We start from the raw sequence: 26,886 nt of genomic DNA on the forward strand, positions 1-26,886 counted from the left end.
CTTTAATAGGATATTTAGCAGCATCTCTAGCGTTTACCTGCTAGGTGTCAATACCATCCCCCTAAGTCATGACAATCAAAAATGTCTCCAGACACTGCCAGATGTTCCCTAGGAGACAAAATTGTCCCAAGTTGAGAAACATCATCTCTTGGCTTACATGCTGCAGTGGTCTTCTTACAAGACTCCTTGTCTCTGCTATCGCCTCCTTTCCATCATTCTTCACAGTGTAATTAGAGGTGTTATTTTTTTTTTTTTTTTTTTTTTTTTTTGAGACAGAGTCTCGCTTTCTTGCCTAGGCTAGAGTGAGTGCCGTGGCGTCAGCCTAGCTCACAGCAACCTCAAACTCCTGGGCTCAAGCAATCCTGCTGCCTCAGCCTCTCAAGTAGTTGGGACTACAGGCACGAGCCACCATGCCCGGCTGATTTTTATATATATATATATATATATATATATATATTAGTTGGCCAATTAATTTCTTTCTATTTTTTTTTTTTTATGGTAGAGACGGGGTCTCGCTCAGGCTGGTTTTGAACTCCTGACCTTGAGCAATCTGCCTGCCTCGGCCTCCCAGAGTGCTAGGATTACAGGTGTGAGCCACCGTGCCCGGCCTTAGAGGTGTTATTTTTGAAAATGCAAATCTTCCCATATTGAATGGGAAGATTGAATAAACCCTTCAGTGGCTTCCATAGATCTTAAGATAATGTCTGGAATCATTCTGTGACCATTGAGGCCTCTGTAGTACCTTTGGGGCCCCCACTTACCTTCTAGCCACATCTTTAATTACTCTCACTCTTCATGCTCCAATCATACTGGACTTCTCCTGGTAACAAATATGCCACAATTTTTTAAAAATGGTAGGCCTTAACATATGCTCTTCTTTCTGCTTATAACATTTTCTCCTGCCATTCATCTAGTAATACCTCTTCATCCTTCCGATCTTACTTTAAGTGTCACTTTTTAGGGAAGATCCTATCTTACTGCCTAAATTATGTTAAGTCCTCTTGCCCCATTACCAAAGCGTCTTGTACTTATCCTTTCATAGTGGTCACATGGTAGTCTTGTACTTATCCTTTCATAGTGGTCACATGGTAGTTATTTATTGAAGATTTTCCTCGCTCTGCTGTCAGCAACTTGAGTGTCCTGTTAACTTCTGATTAACAAATAAATATTTGATAAATTGAATCTCCAGGGTGGTAAGTTTCTCATCTTCTTTGTATCCCTAGTTTTTTCAAATAGTATGTATTCAAATTGTTGAATGATTGATCTCTAGCGAGGTATATTTTACTTTATGGCCATACAACAATGGGATTAGCATTATACCCACAATTTGGAACACTAACCTCCAAGATTAGAACAATTTGGATTGTTGGTTATCTGATTGTTTTATTCTGATCTTTTTAATGATGTCAGTGTAGAAATTCCTTTCCTGTAATTATGCCAATGTGAGATGGGTTCTAGAAATGCTTTCTCTCAGTGTTTTCAGTTTAATACCTGTTTACTAAGATTTGCCTAGAATATGAGAATGAGAAGTCTATGGCATTCTGTTTACTTTAATTACATTACTTCAGGGTTATGAAATCTTATAAAAATAAAATACTTTTTTTTTTTTTTTTTGAGACAGAGTCTCACTTTGTTGCCCAGGCTAGAGTGAGTGCCCTGGTGTCAGCCTAGCTCACAGCAACCTCAAACTCCTGGGCTCAAGCAATCCTACTGCCTCAGCCTCCCAAGTAGCTGGGACTACAGGCATGCACCACCATGCCCAGCTAATTTTTTCTATATACATTAGTTGGCCAATTAATTTCTTTCTATTTATAGTAGAAACGGAGTCCTACTCTTGCTCAGGCTGGTTTTGAACTCCTGACCTCGAGCAATCCACCCACCTCGGCCTCCCAGAGTGCCAGGATTACATGCGTGAGCCACCGCGCCCTGAAAATACTTTTTATATATGAACAAAAACTTAAAAATGTTCTGACTGTACAACTTTATAATTTTTTAAATTAACTTCAGAAAATTTCTGAGAGCAAACAAAAAATTATAGATTTGTTTGAATTAGTAGAATGCTAGAAATAGACTTTTACTCTGCTCTTTTATAGTCTGTTTTACAAATGACTTATATTTTATCTTGTAGGAGGCAAAAAAATGGCAAGAGAGAAAAGAGGCCCTGGAGGCTGTAGAAGTACTAGTGAAAAATCCCAAACTGGAAGCTGGTGATTATGCAGATTTAGTAAAAGCACTAAAAAAGGTAAATATGAGGACTTTCAACATTGATATTGGAACAACAGACCAGGGTATTGAATTTTTCATCAGTCATTTTTATGTATTACAAATACTTTATTATTTAAGGAGTACTATTGATGGTATTTGAATTATAGGCATACAATGTTAAAAGATTATTTAAAATTATTATCCTAGGTTAGTTTGGTTTTTAATCTTTATCATTTTGGCCTTATGATACTGGATGACTTCTATAAATCTCAAGAAAAAGAGGATCTTCCTGATCTAGAACCAAATGTTCCAGTTTTATAATTCTGTAGGATGAGCTATTTAAATTAGCTATCTTTAATTGGATAAAATATTTGAAGAGGTTTTTTTCAGTAGATAGCATGATTGTATTAGCATGTAAAGCAAAGGGTATCAGGATATGTGGTCAATTATAAAGTAGGCAAGTACTGAAAATAAACATTTTTAGAAAATACTCCTTTGGTATTGCTTAGGTCCAAGCAAGTTGAATGCTGCTGGTGAATATTTTTTTATTTAGTGACTTCTTATAAAATCTGAAAATATAGATCAAACACTGTGGATATATTAATGATTACAGAGCTTGAGAACAAACTCTGAAGGAATCTTCTCAAATACAGCAAGACTGAAATCTTTTTGCTTCCTCAGTCTGAAATTACAGAGGATTAGAATGGCAGAGGGAGGAAGTTAATCTTTAATTATATGCATATATATGGTGATTCTCATTTTTTTGGTAGTTATGTTCTATAAAGTTGCCAAGAGCCAATTTAATGCCAAGAGCACAAAATTAATGAATACTGAACCATTTCTTCTTGAGGAAATACAGGGTCAGGGTCTTGCAACCCTCTGGACACAATATTTTCATCAACTGATCAATACATAACCTTGTTTTATTCTGTTCAACGATACCTTATTTAATCTGTATTGTTGATTCGTTAACATTGAACTCATGGTCAACAGCACTGTTAACTCATGCCTGAATGAAGCTTTTCTAAAAGCTTTTTTGCACTAGGCAGCATTTCAACACTACTCTTAGGGGCCATTTTAAATAGGGAAAGCACCAACAAAATGCACAAAAATGCGAAAAACATGGCACTAAATAGACTATGAAAAAGATACTTATTTATAGTATGAGAGCTGAAACAAGAAGCCAGAGTGTTACCTTGTTCTCCCTCAGCAGGGAATGTGCATATCAGACAACTCAAAAATTTCGCAGCTCTACATTTTGTCTGTGAATGACCAGGAAAGTACTATGAGTATTGATTTTGGGGTTATAAATAAGTTTAACAAGTAGGTGAATTCACAAATATGGATCTATGAATAATGAGGATCGACTGTATTTTCTAATAGTTAGCCTTCCTGTGCTTTCCTCCAGTAGAACTTTGAGGCAGGGATATAATTTGTCAGATCTTAGTTCAGTTATCAGTTTTCCATCTTGATGAGCCACAGACTCATGTAAGGGAATTGCCCTGAGGGAAAAGAGTTTTACCAACCTGGAACCTGGGAGGAAAGAATGGGAAGGAGAAGGGTAAGAGGGCACTGAGACAGGGGAAATGAGATTCTGGCAGCTTTTGAAGAGCTGCAGATTCTTTATCAATTCTTGCAGTGTGTAATTTTTATTAGGAGTCTTAATATTCTGTCACTGAATTCTTTATGTGTCAAACAAAACCTTTTATTTTTCTTTATCATTAATATTATGTTTTCTACACATACTTCCTTTTCAAATAAAGACAATCTGTGATTTCCATTGACATCATGAACTGTGTATTATATACAGAGAGAAGGTCATGGGTTTTATATTTGGGTAGACAGTGGATTTCTGAGAGATCTTCTTTCCCTTTTCACATGCTGAGGTGGGGGCAAATCAATCAAAAGGACACAAACAAGTAAAAAGAAACTTAATTTTGTGGCTAAAATATTTAAAGCAATGAAAAGTTAACTGCAGTTATAAAAATTAGAAACATAGCCGGGCGTGGTGGCTCACACCTGTAATCCTAGCTCTCTGGGAGGCCGAGGTGGGCGGATTGCTCAAGGTCAGGAGTTCAAAACCAGCCTGAGCAAGAGCGAGACCCCGTCTCTACTATAAATAGAAAGAAATTAATTGGCCAACTGATATGTATATAAAAAATTAGCCGGGCATGGTGGCACATGCCTGTAGTCCCAGCTACTCGGGAGGCTGAGGCAGAAGGATCGCTCGAGCCCAGGAGTTTGAGGTTGCTGTGAGCTAGCCTGACGCCACGGCACTCACTCTAGCCTGGACAACAAAGCGAGACTCTGTCTCAAAAAAAAAAAAAAAAAAATTAGAAACATGACTTTTTTATACTTGATTTTAGTCATGTACACATAATACATAAACTTTATGTTGACTTCATAGAGACATATCAAAAATGAGGAAATGGTGAAATGGAAGAGAGAATGAGATTTAAAAATAGGATACAGATACCTCTTTTCCTTCCATAATAGTCCTCTTCCCCTTTTGGCCGGGGCCGCCATCTTCCAGTAATTCGCCAAAATGACAAACACAAAGGGAAAGAGGAGAGGCACCCGATACATGTTCTCTAGGCCTTTTAGAAAACATGGAGTTATTCTTTTGGCCACATACATGCGAATCTATGAGAAAGGTGACATTGTAGACATCAAGGGAATGGGTACTGTTCAAAAAGGCATGCCCCACAAATGTTACCATGGCAAAACTGGAAGAGTCTACAATGTTACCCAGCATGCTGTTGGAATTGTTGTAAATAAACAAGTTAAGGGCAAGATTCTTGCCAAGAGGATTAATGTACGTATTGAGCACATTAAGAACTCTAAGAGCCGAGATAGCTTCCTGAAGCGTGCGAAGGAAAATGATCAGAAAAAGAAGGAAGCCAAAGAGAAAGGTACCTGAGTTCAACTGAAGCGACAGCCTGCTCTACCCAGAGAAGCACACTTTGTGAGAACCAATGGAAAGGAGCTCGAGCTGCTAGAACCTATTCTGTATGAATTCATGGCATAATAGGTGTTTCACACTTTGTGAGAAGTGACAGAAAGGAGCCTGAGGTGCTAGGACCTGTTCCCTATGAAATCATAGGCATAGCACACCTGTGAGAAGCAAAGAAAGGACCTTGAGCTGCCGCCAGAATCTATAGGAGACAAACCTAATAAAAGCTGCTGGACTTCAAAAAAAAAAAAATAGTCCTCTTCCCTGTGTTGTCTAAATCAAGTAATCTCATTAATTTCCCATTTTGTTCCTTTAATGCAAATAGTAAAGTAGTATTCATTTTGAAATTCCTTATTTCTGTAATTATTTGTTAAACTGTCGTCTTTTGCATTTTCACCTGACATAGTTTATTCTGTGAGCTCTCCTATTCTCACAGATTATAATTCTTTCTCCTGTTCATTCCATCCATAGCCTTTTTTTTTTTTTTTTTTTTTTTTTTTTTTTTTTGAGACAGAGTCTCGCTTTTGTTGCCCAGGCTAGAGTGAGTGCCGTGGCGTCAGCCTAGCTCACAGCAACCTCAAACTCCTGGGCTCCAGTGATCCTTCTGCCTCAGCCTCCCGGGTAGCTGGGACTACAGGCATGCGCCACCATGCCCGGCTAATTTTTTATATATATCAGTTGGCCAATTAATTTCTTTCTATTTATAGTAGAGACGGGGTCTCGCTCTTGCTCAGGCTGGTTTTGAACTCCTGACCTTGAGCAATCCACCCGCCTCGGCCTCCCAAGAGCTAGGATTACAGGCGTGAGCCACAGCGCCCGGCCCATCCATAGCCTTTTGACTTTGTCAGCCAGCTATGGGTATTTATTTATTTTTTTGAGACAGAGTCTCACTCTGTTGCCCTGGCTAGAGTGCCGTGGCGTCAGCCTAACTCACAGCAACCTCAAACTCCTGGGCTCAAGCGATCCTCCTGCCTCAGCCTCCCGAGTAGCTGGGACTACAGGCATGCTCCACCATGCACGGCTAATTTTTTCTGTTTTTGGTAGAGACAGGGTCTTACTCTTGCTCAGGCTGGTCTTGAACTCCTGAGCTCAAACGATCCACCCGCCTTGGCCTCCCAGAGTGCTGGGATTACAGGCGTGAGCCACCGTGCCCAGCTGTATGAGTATTTATTGATAACTATATTTTCTTTTTTCCTTTCCTTTTCCTTTCCCTTTCCCTTTGCCTTTCCCTTTCCCCTTCCCTTTCCCTTTCCCTTTTCCTTTCTTTTCATCTTTCTCTGTCACCCAGCTAAAGTGCAGTGGCGGCATCATAGCTTACTGCAACCTAAAACTCCTGGGCTCAAGGGGATCCTCCTGCCTCCTTTTCCTGAGTAGCTGGAAACTCCTATAGACACACACCACTTTGCCTAGCTAATTTTTCTATTTTTTGTAGAGACAGGGTCTCACTCTTGCTTACTCTGGCCTTGAACTCCTGCAAGTGATCATCCCACCTTGGTCTCCTGGAGTGTTAGGTTTACAGGTGTGAGCCACTGCACCCAGCCTGAGATAGATAGATAGATAATCTTTAGATTAAGACTTGAATTTTCTGGCCGGGCAGGGTGGCTCACGCGTGTAATCCTAGCACTCTGGGAGGCCCGAGGTGGTGGATTGCTCAAGGTCAGGAGTTCGAAACTAGCCTGAGCGAGACCCCGTCTCTACCAAAAATAGAAATAAATTAATTGACCAACTAAAAATATATATACAAAAAAAAAATTAGCTGGGCATGGTGGCACATGCCTGTAGTCCCAGCTACTCGGGAGGCTGAGGCAGTAGGATCGCAGAGCCCCGGAGATTGAGGTTGCTGTGAGCCAGGCTGACGCCACGGCACTCACTCTAGCCTGAGCAACAAAGTGAGACTCTGTCTCAAAAAAAAAAAAAAAAAGACTTGAATTTTCAAGGCATTTTATTATGTCATCTCCAGACTTTCCATATGGTATATTCACCTTTTTCACTTGTTCTACTTTTTTCTCCCTTAATTATTGCTTTTATTCATCCATAGTTTCCTGAACACAATAATTTATAAGTTTCATTAGTTTTTTTCCCCTTGTCAACATTATTTTGATTTCGATTACTGCTAACTAAGGGCTTATAGTACTAAAGATAAATACTAATTGGTAATTACTTAAAAGCACACTGCAGGCCGGGCGCTGTGGCTCACGCCTGTAATCCTAGCTCTTGGGAGGCCGAGGCGGGCGGATTGCTCAAGGTCAGGAGTTCAAAACCAGCCTGAGCAAGAGCGAGACCCCGTCTCTACTATAAATAGAAAGAAGTTAATTGGCCAGCTGATATATATAAAAAATTAGCCGGGCATGGTGGCGCATGCCTGTAGTCCCAGCTACTCGGGAGGCTGAGGCAGAAGGATCACTCAAGCCCAGGAGTTTGAGGTTGCTGTGAGCTAGGCTGACGCCACGGCACTCACTCTAGCCTGGACAACAAAGTGAGACTCTGTCTCAAAAAAAAAAAAAAAAAAAAAAAGCACACTGCATTTTAACATTATAGGTTCCAATTTATGAGAAAAATGCTAGCACTTTTTTTATTTTTTTAAGAAACAGGGTCTCTGTCACCCAGACTGGAGTGCAGTGATGTGATCATAGGTCACTGTAACCTAGAACTCCTAGGCTCAAGCACTCCTCCCACGTTGGCCTCTCAAAATGCTGGGGTTACAACTGTAAACCACTGCACCCTGTCAGCACTTTTAATTATATAAGATTTCCCATTGTTTAGATTAAAATGAGATTATGACCATTCTCTGGTCTAAAACAGAAGTCACTAAAATGACAGAAATCACTGAGTTTTTCTCATCTCTGGAATGGAGTCTGCCCACATACATTTTTTTTTCTTAAAAATAAATACTTCTCCCCCTTTCCCACTCTGATTTCCCAGTTAAGAATAACTTGTTTATGGAATATGTGACAATTGAATGTGACAGGCAGATACTGTATTAGGGTACCTGGTCCATTACTCACCTATAAATGCATTTAATCCTTTGCAATCTTGAAATATAAATAGATTCACAGTATGTTCTTCAGTACTATATGTTAAGATCATGAGTGTCTAGAGACTAGCTCCTGCTGGTTACTACTCTTAACAGTGGATAGGGAGAACTATTCTCCTAAGAATGGAATGATAGTTTTAAATTGAGTCCATATAGCAAAATCACTCTTTGAGCTATATGAAAAGACTAATGTCCATATCTCATCCCAGATTCATTGAACTAGAATTTCTTGGAATAGGATCTGACATGTTTTTCATGACCATTTCTAGAAGATATATTTAGATGCTAAATATAAAGTCTAGCATCTAAATCATACCTGAGAGGTTTTTGGTAAGGAAAAATAATCAAAACATTTATAAATGCCAATAGTTCAATACAGAACTGAGTAGAAAATGTTTTTCCTATAGACTTATAGTAGTTAACAAAGACTTAACAAAATGTTTATTAGGACTCTGATCTCATCTTCTCCTAAGAAAGATGGATGTGCCATACCATAAGTTTACAGGGACAACATACTTCAGTAAAGGGTGCAAAAGTTATAGAGTGAAAACAGAACTGGGTTTGAATCACACCACTACTGTTTGCTAGGTATGTGACCTTGAGAAAGTTAATCTCTCCTTTAATTTTTGAAATCTACAAAGTGAGATAATAATAGTACCTACCTCATATGCTTTGGTTGAAAATTGAATTAAAAGGGGTTATAAAGCACCTACAAAATTGTGGCATCAAATTTGGTCGGGTATTTTCCTTACTCCTCAGCATTTCGGAAGAGCATATATGTACCAACTAGTACTTCCTTGCATGCCATGTATTAGAAGTTGTTTAATGTGAGGAATCTAGAATAAAGCATTCTACTTATGGAATACCACATCTTAGGGACTAGATAAAATTCTAAGTAGAATGGAGGGATTACTTCTGTTGGGAAAAGATTGGAAAAACTAGAGTTGGAGGGGCACTTATAAGTAAAGCAGTTTTTTAACACCAACTCACTTGGGCAGTATAACACAGTAAAATCTTACCCAGGAGAAACCGAGTCACAGTCACTGTCTTGCTGAATTGATACAGATTCAGGTACTACCCATAAGTTTAGATAAGTGCTGGGCTTTGTGGCATGTGGCTTAGGACGGTGGTAATATAAACAATGCTGAAGGAGAATCTACTAAGTGACTCTAAATACAAGCTTGATGATCATTAGATGACTAAAATGGCAGCTTCAAGGCCAGAAGCTCCCTCAGAGGAATGGTTACAGTGGCATTCATCATTTAGGGTCCCCATGGAATTCCTGAAGCTATCTAGAGCCGTTTCTACTGGTGCTTCGTGGGTAAAATATTAGAGCTGCTGCCCTGTGGTGTCTTTCAGGGATATATTTTCTTTTAGCTTTTCTTGTCCTAAAGCAAAGTCAGCAGACCTCTAGCTTCTCTGCCATTATCAAGGTCACCTTTGGCACAGATGAGGAATGCTGACAGGCCAGACTGCCAGCACTGGATAGTAGGGAATTTTAAGTTGTGGTTCTATGTATATTTTATTGGTAAAACTTTAAGATAAGAAACTAAACATAATGAAGTGAAACTCCCAAATTTAATATTATGAAAGGAGAATTTTTCCTCTTTTGTAGGCAACAAAATTGGTCATTAGTAAAATAGCTTTCAGAGTTCTTTTGAGAATAAATTTTTAATACCCTTCTTCAGGGCTGTGACTATTTTGTTTTCCTTGTCCCCCCCCCCCCTTTTAGGTTGTTGGAAAGGACACCAATGTCATGTTGGTGGCTTTGGCAGCAAAATGTCTTACTGGCTTGGCTGTTGGGCTAAGGAAGAAATTTGGACAATATGCAGGACATGTAAGTAACACTCCTTTTTAGATACAAATCAAAATTATCAAAAATAGCAGGCTTGGTTTGCTTTATGCTTTAAAAAAAACTCTTTACCATAGATCTTTACAGAATGTGCAAAGTAAATTTCCTGCTAAATTTTACTAATGTTCAGCATAGATCCTTACAGACTTCGATAGAGATGTCAGTTTCAACTAAATTTATAAGTCTTATTTACAAAGTCAGGCACTTGGCCTAAAGTACTTAGTTGTTGATTTATTTGCTTATTATTTATACACTTTGTATCTTGCTTTGTACTTATAACATTTTATACAATATAACAAGATGAAATAAAACTTACACAGACCAGGAACAGAATGAACATTGGAGTAGGAAAGGCAATATAAAACTATAAAGTTAATATATAAAATGTGTTTTAGTAGTATCTTCCTATTTGATATATAATTTATTTACTAATATATAATTTACCAGTATACTTGAAACATTTTATTTAATATGTAGGTTACACTGTTGGCAATATCTCAGTTTAATTTGTGCTAAGAAAATCTGACTGTAGATATTTGTTGAATATACTATTTGTATAAGTTTGGTAGCAATCACATTTGGTAATAGTTTTAATGAATTGAGATGTTTTCTTTAACTGAGGCATCTGTCAATTGGTCTCTAAATCTAGTCTGAATTACTTAGAATGATTAAGCATCCTAAAAATTGACCCTATTAAACTTTAGAGTATAACTTCCTAGCCACTTGATTCCCTTAAATTCACTTGAGTCTCCTAGTAGTCCCTAGTCATGTGTCAGTTTTATATTGTAAAGCTAATATCTAGTCTCACTTGAGCTATGGTATTTGGAGTTTGCTTACTCACAGCATTAAAAATAATTTCAGAGAACTTAACTAGAAAAAGACACTACCAAATAAAAATAAATCATGACTAGCTTATTACCAGGGCAATAAAAATAAGGGTCTATAAAACCTTTAGACATGTAAACCTAAATTGAAACAAAATTATAATCAATATTTTTATAGTAATCAATATTTATTATATAATATCTATGTATACATGCTATCAATATATTAACTAGTTTTTGGTCATTTTTGTGTTATATATTAGGATATTTTATACTTTTGTATTAGGAATAACTTTTCAAGGTTGAAAATAATTTTTAAAATCCCACTTTAATTTATTAAATGATTGCCTGGTTCTCTAGTTTAAGTTCTAATTCTGGCTTTGTTTCACTTTGTTGTACAGGTTAAAGAATGCCTCCATTGCTCTATAGTTTGGGAGTTTTCCACCCCCCACCCCCTTAAAACTATACAATACACAGGGTTTGATATCAAACATGTTAGTGGTTTATTTTTATTTTCTTTAACTATTTATAAACTATCTTTTTGGCAATATTCTCAAAATTAAACTTTAGCTTTATAGTCATTAAAATATCTTGATTTTCAAGTTTATAACTACTAGTATTAAAAAGTATTTTATATTTTTCCATAGAAACTATATTTCTTCTAGTCTATACCACTTCTGTGAAATCTTGAACAAATTTTTCAGATGCTATTGAGCTTTGCTATATCTTTTGGACCTTAAAATTCTTTTTTCAGTTTACATACTAACAAAGTGCCTGGCACTCAAGGTATATATATTGGGCATTCAATATTTAATGAATTACCAATACTTTAGAAGATAAATTTAAAATTACAAAAATTCCAACTTCATTGGTCTAAACTTAGTATTTGAATAAGAAGATATAATTCTGATCACAAATTGCTATAATCTTTAGTATGTCATTTTCTTTCCTTTTTATTTTTATTTTTTTTGGTATAGTAAAGGGGCAATCCATTGAGGTATATCAGCATCCTGGGTTAAGAGGAAGAACTATATGCTATATCTATTCCCCTACTCTAAATCTACCTAGCTGAGAATTATTTTGTATAATTAGAGATATTACTAATAGTAATTGTTATATGGTTGCATGTAAATTATAGAGGCAGAAAATAATTTGAGAAGCACTGCTCCACTGGGACAGAATGAGAACTCTTAATTGTTCCAGCCTAAGACACTTGTGCCCTTTAGGAAAGGAAATGATTTTTGATTCAACTTAAATGTTCGCTTTTTTTGTTGTTTGGTAGAACCGAGGTCATTTTTTAAATAACAGCTTTGTTGAGATAAAACTTACACACTGGCCGGGCGAGGTGGCTCACGCCTGTAATCCTAGCACTCTGGGAGGCCGAGGCGGGTGTTTTGCTAAAGGTCGGGAGTTTGAAACCAGCCTGAGCGAGACCCCATCTCTACTAAAAATAGAAAGAAATTAATTGACTAACTAAAAATATATATAGAAAAAATTAGCCGAGCATGGTGGCACATGCCTGTAGTCCCAGCTACTCAGGAGGCTGAGGCAGTAGGATCGCTTGAGCCCAGGAGATTGAGGTTGCTGTGAGCTAGGCTGACGTCACGGCACTCACTCTAGCCTGGGCAACAAAGTGAGACTCTGTCTCCAAAAAACAAAAAACTTACACACTATGAAATTCACCCTTTTTAAGTGGTTTAGAATAGTGTATAACCATCACCACTATCTAATTCCAGAACATTTTCTTTACCCCAAAAAAGAAACTCCATACCTGTTAGCAGTCATTCCCCATGCTGCTCTTTGCCCAAATCGTGACAACCCCTAGTCTACTTTCTGACATTTTATGTAAATGGAATCATACAATGTGTGGTGTTTTGTGACTGATTTTTTTCACTTAGCATGCTGTTTTCCAAATTTAGCCATGTTCTAGCATGTATCAATACTTTATTCCTTTTTATTGCTGAATAATATTCCAAGTGTTTACTTTTAGGTTGTGCCAACAATTTTGGAAAAATTCAAAGAGAAGAAGCCTCAAGTGGTACAAGCCCTGCAGGAGGCAATTGATGCAATCTTCCTCACTGTAAGTTACAGCATGAGTTTGTGGTTTTATTTAAAGTAAACGTTGTCTATATAATATTTTGATCTTTCCAATTGAGCAAAGCTCACTGACCACATTTTCTTTCTAAAGACCACACTACAGAATATCAGCGAGGATGTTTTAGCAGTAATGGATAATAAAAATCCAACCATCAAGCAGCAGACATCTCTTTTTATTGCAAGAAGCTTCCGCCATTGCACTGCTTCTACCCTGCCAAAGAGCTTGCTAAAGCCCTTCTGTGCTGCACTACTTAAGGTACTTACTCTTTGAAATTGGGGGAATATTCTATACCTAGGCAAGATTTTTTTTTTTTTTTGTATTATATATGTGACTACTTTCAGGCTGTAGATTATAATCTTTTGAGGAACAGACTCTCTATAGCTTTGGAAACTGAATCCAATTCTTGTAACTGTTTGTGTTCCTATTATTGAAGGAAATCACACGTTAGTTTTATGATTGCACTAACTGCTAAGCATTTTGTTTCTTACTTGGCCCATATACTGGTGTTCAGCTGGATCTGCCCAAGCATAGGCAGCAAGTGTGGAGTATTTGAAGATCATTCGGGAGTGAGGCATTTTAGATAGAGGGTGAGAAGAAAAGGAAACACTTCCTGAATGTATTACCAGAGGTTTCCTTAACCCAAAAAGAATTTGTGGGCTGGATGTGGTGGTTCATGCCTGTAATTCCAGCACTTTGGAGGCCAAGGCAGGAGGATTGCTTGAGCCCAGGACTTCAAGGCTGCAGTGAGCTGTGATTGTGTCACTGTACTCCAGCCTGGGCAACACAATGAGACCCCATTTCACCAAAAAAAAAAAAAATTGTGAAAGAGTAACTGCTAGTTGGCAAAAGGAAAGCTACACTTAGCTTCAATAAATCATGAAAAGCAAATTCTTTATCCAGCAACCCTGAATCTGAATTAAAATGATTGATACCTAAAATACCTTGCATTAAGATAATTTTGCTTAATTCTGAACGATAGCACATCAATGATTCTGCACCGGAAGTCAGAGATGCTGCATTTGAAGCACTGGGTACTGCTTTGAAGGTGGTTGGTGAGAAAGCAGTAAACCCATTCTTAGCTGATGTGGACAAACTCAAGCTTGATAAGGTAGGTTAGTAATGGATTATACTAAAATTAGACAAGAGTCCTGTCTCTTTGCTTTATGATTTTGTCTCTTGGAAATTAGAGAGTACTGGTATCCCTTTGATCAGGATTTCTCAATTTTTATTATCAGTCATAGTAAGAAAGAAATTTTACATTGCACAGACATGCATGCACAATTGAAATATTTAAAATGCTCTCTAGCATTTTTTGTTTTCGATTTTATCTGTTCTGTTTCATTAAGAGAAAAAAAAATGCTGGTTTTAGTCAGGAAATTTATTTCATTCTCCACTGGTGGTTTAGACCTAGAGTTTGAAAACATAGCTTTTGAGAATTTATGCTTCATTCCAGACTACACTGGTGATATTAGTAGAAACATTTTTCAAATAACAACCCCCCCCAAAAAAAAACATCTGAGTGAGCAATCTGTAGAGAATATGAAAACAATGTTGTAAGATAAATTTGTTTCTAAAATATGGAAAATTACCTTTGTAAACATGAATACCTTCCATCAAAAATGTGGTCATTGTAAGTTTATTATAATTCTAACTTCTGAAAAAATGAAGCGTAAGATATTAATGCATATTTATTGCTAAGAAAGTATGGATAATATATCTTCATTGAAAAGGAAACTTTTCTCTCTGAATTTTTATGTATAGTTGTAGTTTAGAAATGACTTATAAAATAGTAATGTAGTGGTTATGTTTCAAAGTTGGGCTTAATGATGTTCATCTCACTTTCATTCTCCAGATCAAAGAATGTTCAGAAAAAGTAGAACTGGTACATGGTAAGAAAACTGGACTAGCAGCTGATAAGAAGGAATTCAAACCTGTGCCTGGAAGGACTGCTGCTTCAGGGGCTGCAGGAGATAAGGACATGAAGGACATTTCAGCACCCAAACCAGGACCTTTAAAAAAGGCACCTGCTACTAAGGTTAATACATGGTTTAAAAATACAATTTAGTTAGGTGGAGTCAGTCTCAGGTTTATGGTTGGTCCTCCACAATGATTTTGTTTGACAAATGAATTCCTTGACACTGAAAATACAGCAAAACATCTGTTAATGAAGACAGAATATTCCCGCAACATATTTTGTTATTTGAAACTTTTATACAGATAAAAATGATAATGAAGATCTAGGAGTATGGGTTTTTTTGGTCAATTTAACTTAAGATTTACCATCTTACCCATTTTTAAGTGTACAGTCCACTGGTATTAAATACATTTGTAATGTTGTGCAACCATCACCACCATCTCCATAATACTTTTAATGTTTTAACATTGAAACTCTGTATCAGTTAAACAATAACCCCCTATTCTCACCTTCTCCCAGCCCTGTTCTGTTTCTATGAATTTGATTATTTTAGATATACATATAAATAGAATCATACAGTATTTATTTTTGTGACTGATTTATTTCACTTAGCATAATGTCCTTAAGTTAATCTATATTATAGTATGTCAGAATTTCCTTCATTTTAAGGTTGAATAATATTCCACTGTGTGTGTGTGTGTGTGTGTGTGTGTGTGTATGTGTGTGTGTGTGTACACACACTACAATTTACTTATCCATTCATTCATCAACACTTGGATTGCTTCTACATTTTAACTATTATGAATGATGCTGCTATGAATATGGGTATACAAATATCTCTAAGATTGATTCTCCTTTCAGTTCTCTTGGGTATATATGCAGAAGTGGAATTACAGGAGCATATGGTAATTCTGTTTAGTTTTTTGAGGAACCACCATACTGTTTTCCATAGTAGGTATACCATTTTACATTTCCACCTAGAGTGCACAAGCTTCCAATTTCTCCACATCCTTGCCAACACTTGTTATTTTCTGGTTTGTAAGCCGTTTTTGGTTTTTGTTATTGATGCTAATGGGTGTGAGGTGGTATTTCACTGTAGCTTTGGTTTGCATTTCCCTGATGATTAGTGATGTTGAGCATCTTTTCATGTGCGTATTGCCCATTTGTATATTTTCTTTGGAAAGATGTCTATTTAAGTCCTTTGCCCATTTTTTAATTGGGTTGTTTGATATTTTTGTTGTTGAGTTTTAGGAGTTCTCCATATATTCTGTATATTAATTCTTTATTGGATATATGATTTTCAAATATTTTCTCCCATTATGTGGGTTGTCTTTCCACTCTGTTGATACTATCTTTTGATGCACAAAATGTTTTAATTTTCGTGAACTCCAATTTATTTTTCCTTTTGCTGCCTGTGCTGCTTGTGTTATACCCAAGAAACCATTGTCAAATCCTATCTTGTGAAGCTTTGCCCTATATTTTGTTCTGAGAGTTTTATAATTTTAGGTCTTATTTTTAGGTCTTTGATCTATTTTGAGTTAATTTTTGTATATGCTGTTCATCTTCATTCTTTTGCATCTGGATATTCAGTTTTCCAAGCACTATTTCTTAAACAGACTGTTTAACTTTCCTCATTGGACGGTCTTGGTGCCTTTGTCAAATAATCTTTTGACTGTATATGTGAGGGAAGAGTGCATTTTAAGGAATCAGAAAATATTATTAAATAATAAAATGTGGCAAAGCATTTAACATTAATAATAATATCACCTTGGTCATTTTGTTGATAATGCTGATGGATCACATCACTGAGTCTCCATACCAGTCCAGGTCTTCTTAACCTTTTATAGTATAGATGGAGCAAATGCCCTGTGGCAAATATGGCATTCTTTTAATGAGCAAATGCCCTGTGGACTCTTTTAAGTGTGAGAGTTATCTGCTGCAGATGCAAAAAGTTTGATTCTCCTTCCCTACCCCTACCGCCACCCTGAACCCCCCAGCATGGAGTTAGGGGAAGAGAACTGATATTTATTTGTTTATTTATTTTTTGAGACAGAGTCTCACTCTGTTGCCTGGGTTAGAGTGCTGTGGCGTCAGCCTAACTCACAGCAACCTCACACTCCTGGGCTCAAGCAAACCTTCTGCCTGAGCCTCCCAGTAGCTGGGACTGTAGGCATGCACCACCATGCCCGGCTAATTTTTTCTATTTTTGGTAGAGATGGAGTCTCACTTTTGCTCAGGCTGGTCTCAAACTCCTGAGCTCAAATGATCCTCCCGCCTCAGCCTCCCAGAATGCTAGGATTACAGAAGTGAGCTGCTGCGCCTGGCTGAGAACTGATATTTAGTGAGGATCTGCCATTCTATTTGTTGCTACCATATACCACAAACTATTCAATGGCCATCTTCAACATAACTGGAACACTAATAGGTTGCTATGATAACCCCTTTTTTCCTTTGCAAATTATATAGTTTTATTATACTATATTCACCTCTAATTGTGGAAACTTAAGGTTAAATATTGAGTAAATGTTCTAACTTACAAACTGTTCTTTACTAATGCAAGAAAGATTCAGAGACATTTAAAGGCATCCGGATGTCATTCTCAAATCTGTAAATGTATTAATAGTATAATTTCAGTTCATCTTTTTGTTTCATTTCTCATTAGCTTATTCTGAATTCTGAATTAGAGGTTTTTCATATGGGGTCTGCAGATTACTCAATGGATTCAGGGATTCCATCTCACCTTGAAACTATGCTTAATTAGGGGACATAAAACATGTTTTGGTTTTTTTTAGGTGATCCCTCCTTTTAATCAAAATTTTAAGAGGTTCTGTGACCCAAAAAAGTTTAAAAATCATTGTTTTATATCCTTAAGTAATTTAATTTTTATTTTTTAAATTGCTCTTAGGCTGGTGGGCCACCTAAGAAAGGGAAACCAACTGCACCAGGAGGTACAGGGAGCACTGGAACCAAGAACAAGAAAGGATTGGAAACCAAAGAAATAGTGGAGCCTGAGCTCTCGGTGAATATTACACATAGTGCCTCAAACTCATGAAACTGTTGAAAGCAGGACCTATGTGAAGATTGAGTTCTTTCTTTGTGGGGTTCTACAACATATAGTTAATTGATATCTTTAGCTTATTTAAACTGTCTTGGACAAACTTCCCCTTTGTGGCAATATAATGGAAACCTCAGATACTATAGTATATCTATGAGAGTATTCTTTTAGTTTTGGCTGGGGCATATTTATAAGCTTGCCATCTGTTTCCTTAAGCAATTCCTAATCCTAATATGTTTTTTAATATCTTACAGATAGAAGTATGTGAAGAAAAAGCTTCAGTTGTCCTTCCCCCTACCTGTATACAGGTTCTAGACAGCAGTAACTGGAAAGAAAGGCTAGCCTGTATGGAAGAGTTCCAAAAGGTAGGTTTGAGTGGGAAAGAAAATTAGATTATATGGAAGTAATAAAATTGACAAATGACGGATTTATCCTAATTGCTGTGTTTTATAACCAGTGAACATGTTTCATGGTGTTAACTAACGATGAGGTAGGGGTTTTTTGTTTTTTGTAGCTGTGTAGTGTTTGTTATTTTTTAACATCTGCATTCTATGGCTTCTATAAGCTCACAATACTTACACAAAAAAATTAGGTTCTTATTCTGAGTTATAAGGCTTTGATTAATTTTTAAATTTTGGTCCTTGCACATAAACTTACTAGGCAAACAGGTCTGTTGACTTAAACCACCCTTTATCCATTTCTGTGTCTCCCCCTTTGTTTTCCTAATTCCTTGGTAGAATAGACATTATTCATTGATATGAAAAGCTCTCAAAAACCTGCATTGGAAAGGAGCATGGCAGCTCATTTGACATATGCTGTGTGATTATAATGAGGAGGGGTGTGGAAAAACTTAAAAAGCATTGGGACTTGAGACAGGCGCCTTCCAGTCCAGCATCTGCTGCTCATCGGGTTTAGGGCTGAGTTTGTGCATCTTTGAAATTTAATACTTTAGAATTTATAATCTACTTCAGTATGTTTTTAGGAAAAATAAGAGAAAATACATACAAACAGTTTCTGCCACACATAAGGCAAATGAAAACTATTACTATTACTTTCCCTAGAGAAAATTATTTCTGAATTTCTAAAATGTGAAATAAAAGTTTCAGTGATACTAATATAAAAGACATATACCAAGCATCTAGCTTAAGAAATAAAGCATTAATAGATGCATATACACACACAAAGAAATAAAGCATTATAACAGAAACCACATAAGTTCCTTCTCTAACCCTCTTTGTTTTATTCTATTGCTTCCTTCAGAGGTAACCACTTACCTGACTTTGCTTTGGAACTAATCGTTAACCCTTTAACTCTCTTATTCTTTTATTTTACGTCAAGGCTGTTGAACTTATGGACCGAACTGAAATGCCATGCCAGGCATTAGTGAGAATGCTGGCCAAGAAACCTGGATGGAAAGAAACTAATTTTCAGGTAATTTTTAATTGTAGATGTAATGTTTGTATTGAAGTAATTTATATCACATCCTATAGCATAATACAGAGGTAGTATAGTTCTGGTAATGATTTTTATTGAACAACGGAGTGTGTGTATTTTGATTGAACATATAACTACAGTTCATCCTGGGATGCATGTAACTTTTTTTTTTTTTTGGAGACAGAGTAGTCTCATTCTGTCACCCTATGTAGAGTACGGTGGTGTCATCATAGCTCACTGCAACCTCAAACTCCTGGGCTCAAGTGATCCTCCTGCTGCAGCCTCCCAAGTAGCTGGGACTATAGGCACACGCCACGACACCAGGCCAATTTTTCTATTTTTAGTGGAGACAGGGTCTCACTCTTTCTCAGGCTGGTCTCAGACTCCTGAGCTCAAGGAGTCCTCCCATCTTGGCCTCCTAGAGTGCTAGGATTATAGGCATGAGCCACCATGCTCAGCCTAAAATTCACTATTTTTAAGTGTACAATGCTATGGTTTTCATACATTCACAGAGTTCTGCAACTCTTGCCACTATCTAATTTTAGAACTAGATATTTTCATTACCCCAAAAAGAAACCCCATACTTCTTAGCAATCAATCTCCATTCCTCCCCTACCCACAGCCCTTGACAACTATTAATCTATTTTCTGTCACTATGGATTTACCTCTCCTGGATATTTCATATAAGCAGAATCATATAATATGTGGACTTTTGTGTGTGGCTTTCAATTAGCATAAAGTTTTCAAGGTTCATCCCGATTGTAGCATATCTCATTTCTTTTTTATTGCCAAATAACATTCCATTGTATAAATATACTACTTTTTATTTTCCCATTGATCAGTCAGTGTGCATTTGGGTTGTTTCTACCACTTTTTGGCTTTTGTGAGTAATGTTGCGATGAACATTCTTGTAGAAATTTTTATATGAATACGTGTTTTCTGTTATCTTGAGTATATAGGTAGAAGTAGAATTGGTGTGTCATATGGTAACTCTGTTTAACTTTTTGAGAAATTGACAAACTTCCAAGTGGTTGCAACATTTTACCTTTGCATCAGAAATGTATGAGAATTCCAATTTCTCTGCATCCTCCCCAGTATTTCTTTTTCTTTTTCTTTTAGTCATCCTAGAGAGTATAAAATGTAATCTAATTGTGATTTTCTTATTTTCAGCCACCAAGGTCTCTTTTCATTTAACTTAGTGATCAGCTAATGACTAGACAGAGATTTCTTTAAATGCCTTGAACCAATATGTCTTCCACTCCTTGCCAAGAGTATCTGTAGGTGTGTGTGCAAGAGCACTGGGATATGCCTTCAATGTTCTGGCACTTTATAACTTTACCTTAGTACCTTAGTACCTAACTTTACTTTTTAGATAGTCTGAAGGTCATCCAGAGGTCAGCGATTAGGGCCCTTTCAAATCTTTACTGGGCATGCACACAGCCTTGTATATGCATGTGACCTAGATTCTCAAAGTCCTCTGTGGACGTCTTATTCCTATACTTTTTTTTTTTTTTCTTAAAGGCAGGGTTTCACTCTGTTGATTGGGTTAGAATGCAGTGGCACAATCATAGCTCACTGCAACCTCAAACTCTCCTGGGCTCAAACTATCCTCCTGCCTTAGCCTCCCAAGTAACTGGAACTGTAGGTGCACAACCACGTCCAACTAAATTTTGTATTTTTTGTAGAGACAGTGTCTTGCTGGTTCAGGCTGGTCTCAAACTCCTGGCCTCAAGAGATCCTCCTGCCTCAGCCTCCAAAAGTGCTAGGATTATAGACATGAGCCCCTGTGCCCAGCGATATCTTCCTTTTATGTTTCTGATCAAGCTCCTTTGGGCCAACTGATATTGCAGCCTCAGGCAGCTGTGATATTAGATGTTAGACAGTTGCCACTGTTTATAGCTAATGAAGTCAAATTAAGTCCTTCAAATGGGCTTTTCCAGGAGGCTGCCAGACAAGACAGTCAGTGCTTTGGATAGGAACTTTTTGAGGAGCTCCAAACCTGGTCTGCCACCCTCTAGGTTTTTACAGTTACTGTAGTTAAGAGAGTGATGGCTTTGAAGGCCACCATGGAGCTGAAGAGGATAGGAACAAGGCAAGTGATGTCAACAGAAAGCTCACTGTTCTTACTGAGATTCTGCAGCATTTCTTTAAATGCTCCTTGTGTTGTTGCCAGCCTTATTAATTTTCAGAGTTCTGAAAGAAGTTGATTTTGATAGTTTTTGCCAATGTTCTTGTTGCTTTTATGGAGGATCAGCTTTTTAGAGGTACTTACTTCACCATCCCAGAAGTCCCACCAAAGATAATTACATTTAAAAGGGGGTGCTTATTATCTAAATGGATCTATAGTTGATGGAAGTTGTAGTAGCTTGACAAAGTGAAGTTAAAATATTCACACAGTACAAAGAGAAATATGAGCAAAGGAATCCTAGGCCCTATAGGTCTGCCATCACATTAACATCTTTAAATTGTTTTATTCTTTTATTCTTCTGTTTAGAAACCTACAAGTTCTCTAAAATCTCCCCAAGTTCCATTTTGTATATGTGCATTGTGAGAGTTGTAGTTTTTCTGTAGCCAGCTCTAGTAGTAACTCTGAGTTATAGTCAGTATAGTCGTTTATATGTACTTTAGGATATGTATTCAGTACTAAATGCAAGTAATCATAAGAGGAAGAAAATATAGAAATTATATATATTTTTTCTTTTATTTCATTATATTATGGGGGTACAGATATTGTTAGGGTTTATATATATTGCCCCTGCCACCCCTCCCCCCAGAAATTATATTTTTCAATTCATAAAGTTTCCATGTGTTAACATAGCTTGTTAATATTTTGAAACATTGAGTGGTTTGGGATTTTCTTCTCTTCATTGTTAATTAACTTCTTTAAGTGATATCAATTAAAAGATAAAAATTATTTTACTTCTTTGCTTAAGATTCTGATTTCAGTTTGGTTGTGTTCTCAGCTATCCTTGTGTTACATCTTCAGGCTGCTGTTAATATAAGTAAATATGTAAGTACCTTTGATTTACTCATAACTTTGATACTTATCCTTACTCAGGTGATGCAAATGAAGCTTCACATAGTGGCTTTGATTGCCCAGAAGGGAAATTTTTCCAAAACTTCAGCTCAGATTGTATTAGATGGCCTTGTAGACAAGATTGGAGATGTGAAATGTGGGAACAATGCAAAAGAAGCCATGACAGCAATAGCTGAAGCTTGCATGTTGCCGTGGACAGCTGAACAGGTTAGTGATAGAGAGCTCTCATTCCCAAGTTTTACTGCTTTTTCCCAAATTTTAATTTAAGCTTACTAATTATACTTTAGTTCTTCTCGTGTAAAACCAGTTTGATACTGCATTTTTATTTTTTACTTTTAACAGTAATATTTTTAATAATAAAAATTTATCAAGAATATACTATAGAAGGTGAGAATAATTTTCTCTTAAAACATTGTAATCCAGAGTGATCATTAGTGAAAAGCTATAAACAGTCTAGAACACTTCTAGTACTACTGTCACGAACATCATTTTCTTATGTAGGTTAACTCTTAATTCCTAAGGCATTCTTGCAGTTGTTTTAGTACTGAAAAACAATGTTTAATCCCCATCTGATCTGCCTAAACTTCATGCTATATTTCTATAAGAAATATGAGAAAAAATGCAGATCTATTATTTTTCCCTTGCTTCAGGTTATGTCAATGGCCTTCTCACAGAAGAATCCCAAGAATCAGTCAGAAACTCTGAATTGGCTATCAAATGCCATAAAAGAATTTGGTTTTTCTGGGTAAGTCAGAAAGAAATCAAATGGAAAATAATTAAATGTTTTACCAGTCTCTGATTGATAATTATATTTGTTGTAGCTATCTCTGCTCATTTCTGAAGCACTAGAGCTAGGTTGTCTCATTTATATAAAAGAAAACTACTTTTGTTCTCAAAAGTCTATATTGGCTTGTGTTCCTGCATCTTGATATCCTCTAAAAGAGTTTTCTAAGTTATTTTTCCTCAAGTATTAATAGCTGTCCCACAGAAAAGCCAGTTTCCAAGGATTTCTAGCTAAATACATTTGGAAATTATTACATAGAATCAAATATGTTTAAAGACCTACAGTGTACCTTGGTGAATTAAATGCTCTCAGAAGTCTTGCAATAGAAAAGCTTGTTTAATTTTGTTTAACCTGCTGTTTCCCAATCTTATTTGCATATAGAACATAGTTTATTTTGTTTAACAAAATTTTACATAGCTTACTTTATTCCAGGCACTTTTTAAAAAGTGCTTCCTAAGGAATAATTCATTTGATTTAATCCTCATAAAAACCACATGAGGTATTATCCTTGGTAGTATCCCTGTTTTATAGATGAGGAAACTAACGCACAGAAAGCTTAAGTAATCTGCCCACACCATAGTTAGGAAAGTAGCAAAGCCAACGTTTGAATACAGGTATTCTGGCTCCAAGAGAGAATAATATAACTGCTATACTATCTTGCCTTTCTCTGTGACATGCCTTTTAATCTCTTACAAAACAGAGTGTTGAGTTCTGATTGAAGAAACACTACTGTAAGGCCGGGCGCGGTGGCTCATGCCTGTAATCCTAGCACTTTGGGAGGCCAAGGTTGACAGATTGCTTGAGGTCAAGAGTTCGAAACCAGCCTGAGCAAGAGCGAGACCCCTTCTCTACTATGCATAGAAAGAAATTAATTGGTCAACTAATATATATAGAAAAAATTAGCCGGGCATGGTGGCCATGCCTGTAGTCCCAGCTACTTGGGAGGCTGAGGCAAGAGGATTGCTTGAGCCCAGGAGTTTGAGGTTGCTGTGAGCTAGGCTGACACCACGGCACTCACTCTAGCCTGGGAAACAAAGTGAGACTCTGTCTCAAAAAAAAAAAAAAAGAAACACTACTGTAGAAGTTATCATTCAAGCAAAGAATTGTTTATGTTGTTCTCTGTGGTGTACTCCCATAGTTGAGGATATCATTACAGTTCCTTCTTAATTGTACAGTTTTTGATGTAAAACTAACCTCTTGGCATGTCACATAAAGCCAAGTGACTATTTTCCCCTTCTTTATGATAATGCTTCATTTATTCATTTATTAAACAAGTACATACTGGTACTACTCTGTTCTAATCATTTGTTCCAGTCCCTGGGAATACATAATGGACAAAATTAAATTTCTGCTTTCTTGGGACTTATATTTCAGTAAGGGGAGACATAAATAATTTAAAAAATCAGAAAGCATAAGAACAATGGAATAAAAACAAAGCAGGATAAGGGAATAGATGGTATCAACTTGATACAGTTGGTATGGTGTTATTTTCAATAGGGTAGTTCAGAAATTCTTCCTGAAAATAATAACATCTGAGCAGAGACCAAGACAGGGAGCAAGATGTGATAATCTTTGAGAAGAGCATTCTAGACTAAGGGAACATCAAATGCAAAAGCCCTGCGGTAGTAGCATGTATGATGTATTTAAACAGAGCAAGGAATGCATGCTCTTCAAAATGTAGCTGGATTAGAATAAGTGAGCATATAGGAAGTGGTAGGAGATAAGATCAGAAAAAGAACAGGGGGCCAGCCAGGCCATGTAGGGGGCCTCAATGTTTTGAATAAGTTGGAAAACCATTAAGAGGGTTTTTGAGCAGAACAGTAACAGGATCATTCTATGGTCAGAGAGAACAGATAGTGAGGATCAAATATAGGGAGACTAATCAGTAGGCTACTGGAATAATCCTGTCAAGAAATTATAGTGGTTTGGGCATAGATTTTAGGGGTGGAAGTGTTATGGACTCAGAATATATTTTATTTTATTTTTTATTTTTTTTTTATTTTTCCTTTCTCTTTTTTTATAGCTTTTCCCAGAAGCAGATCAGAATATATTTTAAAAGTAGAACTGAACAGGATACCGGGTACAAGAGAGATGAGTCAGGGCTAACTCTGTCTGAAGAGCCTGCGTAACTGGAAGAAAAATGTGGCTCTTGGCCAGGCGTGGTGGCTCTTGCCTGTAATCCTAGCTCTCTGTGAGGCTGAGGCGGGAGGATCGCTTAAGGTCAGGAGTTTGAAACCAGCCTGAGCAAAAGTGAGAGCCTGTCTCCACTAGAAATAGGAAGAAATTAATTGGCCAACTAAAAATATATAGAAAAAATTAGGTGGAGATGGTGGCGCATGCCTGTAGTCCCAGCTACTCGGAAGGCTGAGGCAGGAGGATTGCTTGAACCCAGGAGTTTGAGGTTGCTGTGAGCTAGGCTAATGCCATGGCACTCTAGCCCAGGCAACAGAGCGAGACTTTGTCTCAAAAAAAAAAAAAAAAATGTGGCTCTTTACTGAAGTAGAGAAGACTGTGGGAGGAACAAGTTTTGGGGTTAGGGTGTAGATAGGAGTTTGGTTTTTGACATACTTAGATGTAGGATGTCTGCTGGACATGCAAATGGAAGTGTCACAAAGGCATTGAGATATATAAATCTGGAGTTCAGGACAGAGTTCAGGAATTAATTTAGGACTCTTATTTAGGCATAATAGGACTATCAGTAGATAGATAGTATTTAAAGCTCACTTTAAAGTGAGTATAGAAAGAGAATATGCGAGAACTCCTCCAAAGGGAGCCAGTCCTAAAGTCTGGCTTTATGATACTTTTGAGTATTTTGAGGGTTTTATTTGTTTTGTTTTGTTTTTTTTTTTTTTTTTTTTTTTTTTTGAGACAGAGTCTCGCTTTCTTGCCCAGGCTAGAGTGAGTGCCATGGCGTCAGCCTTGCTCACAGCAACCTCAGACTCCTGGGCTCAAGTGATCCTCCTGCCTCAGCCTCCCGAGTAGCTGGGACTACAGGCACGAGCCACCATGCCCGGCTGATTTTTATATTATATATATTAGTTGGCCAATTAATTTCTTTCTATTTTTATGGTAGAGACGGGGTCTCGCTCAGGCTGGTTTTGAACTCCTGACCTTGAGCAATCCGCCCGCCTCGGCCTCCCAGAGTGCTAGGATTACAGGCGTGAGCCACCGCGCCCGGCCTTATTTGTTTTTAATTCTAAATGTTTCTTCTAGGTTGAACGTCAAAGCTTTCATTAGCAATGTGAAGACAGCTCTTGCTGCAACAAACCCAGTGAGTACATAGCAGCATATATAGGAGCATTACTGCTATCTTTGTGGTTCTGTTCTGATTTGGAAAGTTCTTTTTGTTCTTTATGGCAGGCTGTCAGAACTTCTGCCATCACCCTCCTTGGTGTAATGTATCTGTATGTTGGTCCTTCTTTGCGAATGTTCTTTGAGGATGAGAAGCCTGCCCTCCTATCCCAGATAGATGCAGAATTTGAGAAGGTAAAGGTTTCACATATCATGTAATCCACTGGTGGACTTCAGACTCTTATATAAGTTAAAATGAAACACTTAGACCTTTGGAAAAAAGAATGTGTGTGTATCTGGTTTTATGTGCATAAGTATTCCTAGAAGGTTTCATGAGATATTGATGACTTTGTCTATGAGGAAGGCAACTGGGTAGCTATGGTTCAGGATGGGAAATTTTCCTA

The 26,886-nt window shown here is 37.1% G+C and overlaps 1 protein-coding gene across 4 annotated transcripts in view; it reads left to right on the top strand.

The window, feature by feature from the left end:
* Window positions 1-26,886, top strand: part of CKAP5 (cytoskeleton associated protein 5) — a 97,743-nt gene that overhangs the window by 38,731 nt on the left and 32,126 nt on the right. For all 4 annotated transcript variants that reach the window (XM_076001961.1, XM_076001963.1, XM_076001964.1 and 1 more), the window contains exons 8-20: window positions 2,129-2,242; window positions 9,925-10,029; window positions 12,859-12,948; window positions 13,057-13,221; window positions 13,946-14,074; window positions 14,819-15,001; window positions 17,787-17,900; window positions 18,191-18,301; window positions 19,275-19,367; window positions 22,429-22,614; window positions 23,058-23,152; window positions 26,405-26,462; window positions 26,552-26,677. In XM_076001961.1, coding sequence (XP_075858076.1) covers window positions 2,129-2,242; window positions 9,925-10,029; window positions 12,859-12,948; window positions 13,057-13,221; window positions 13,946-14,074; window positions 14,819-15,001; window positions 17,787-17,900; window positions 18,191-18,301; window positions 19,275-19,367; window positions 22,429-22,614; window positions 23,058-23,152; window positions 26,405-26,462; window positions 26,552-26,677 — 1,569 coding nt within the window. The remainder of the gene's footprint in view (window positions 1-2,128; window positions 2,243-9,924; window positions 10,030-12,858; window positions 12,949-13,056; window positions 13,222-13,945; window positions 14,075-14,818; window positions 15,002-17,786; window positions 17,901-18,190; window positions 18,302-19,274; window positions 19,368-22,428; window positions 22,615-23,057; window positions 23,153-26,404; window positions 26,463-26,551; window positions 26,678-26,886) is intronic.

The sequence above is a fragment of the Microcebus murinus genome, chromosome 4 (genome assembly GCF_040939455.1).
Source record: "Microcebus murinus isolate Inina chromosome 4, M.murinus_Inina_mat1.0, whole genome shotgun sequence".
NCBI lineage: Eukaryota > Metazoa > Chordata > Mammalia > Primates > Cheirogaleidae > Microcebus > Microcebus murinus.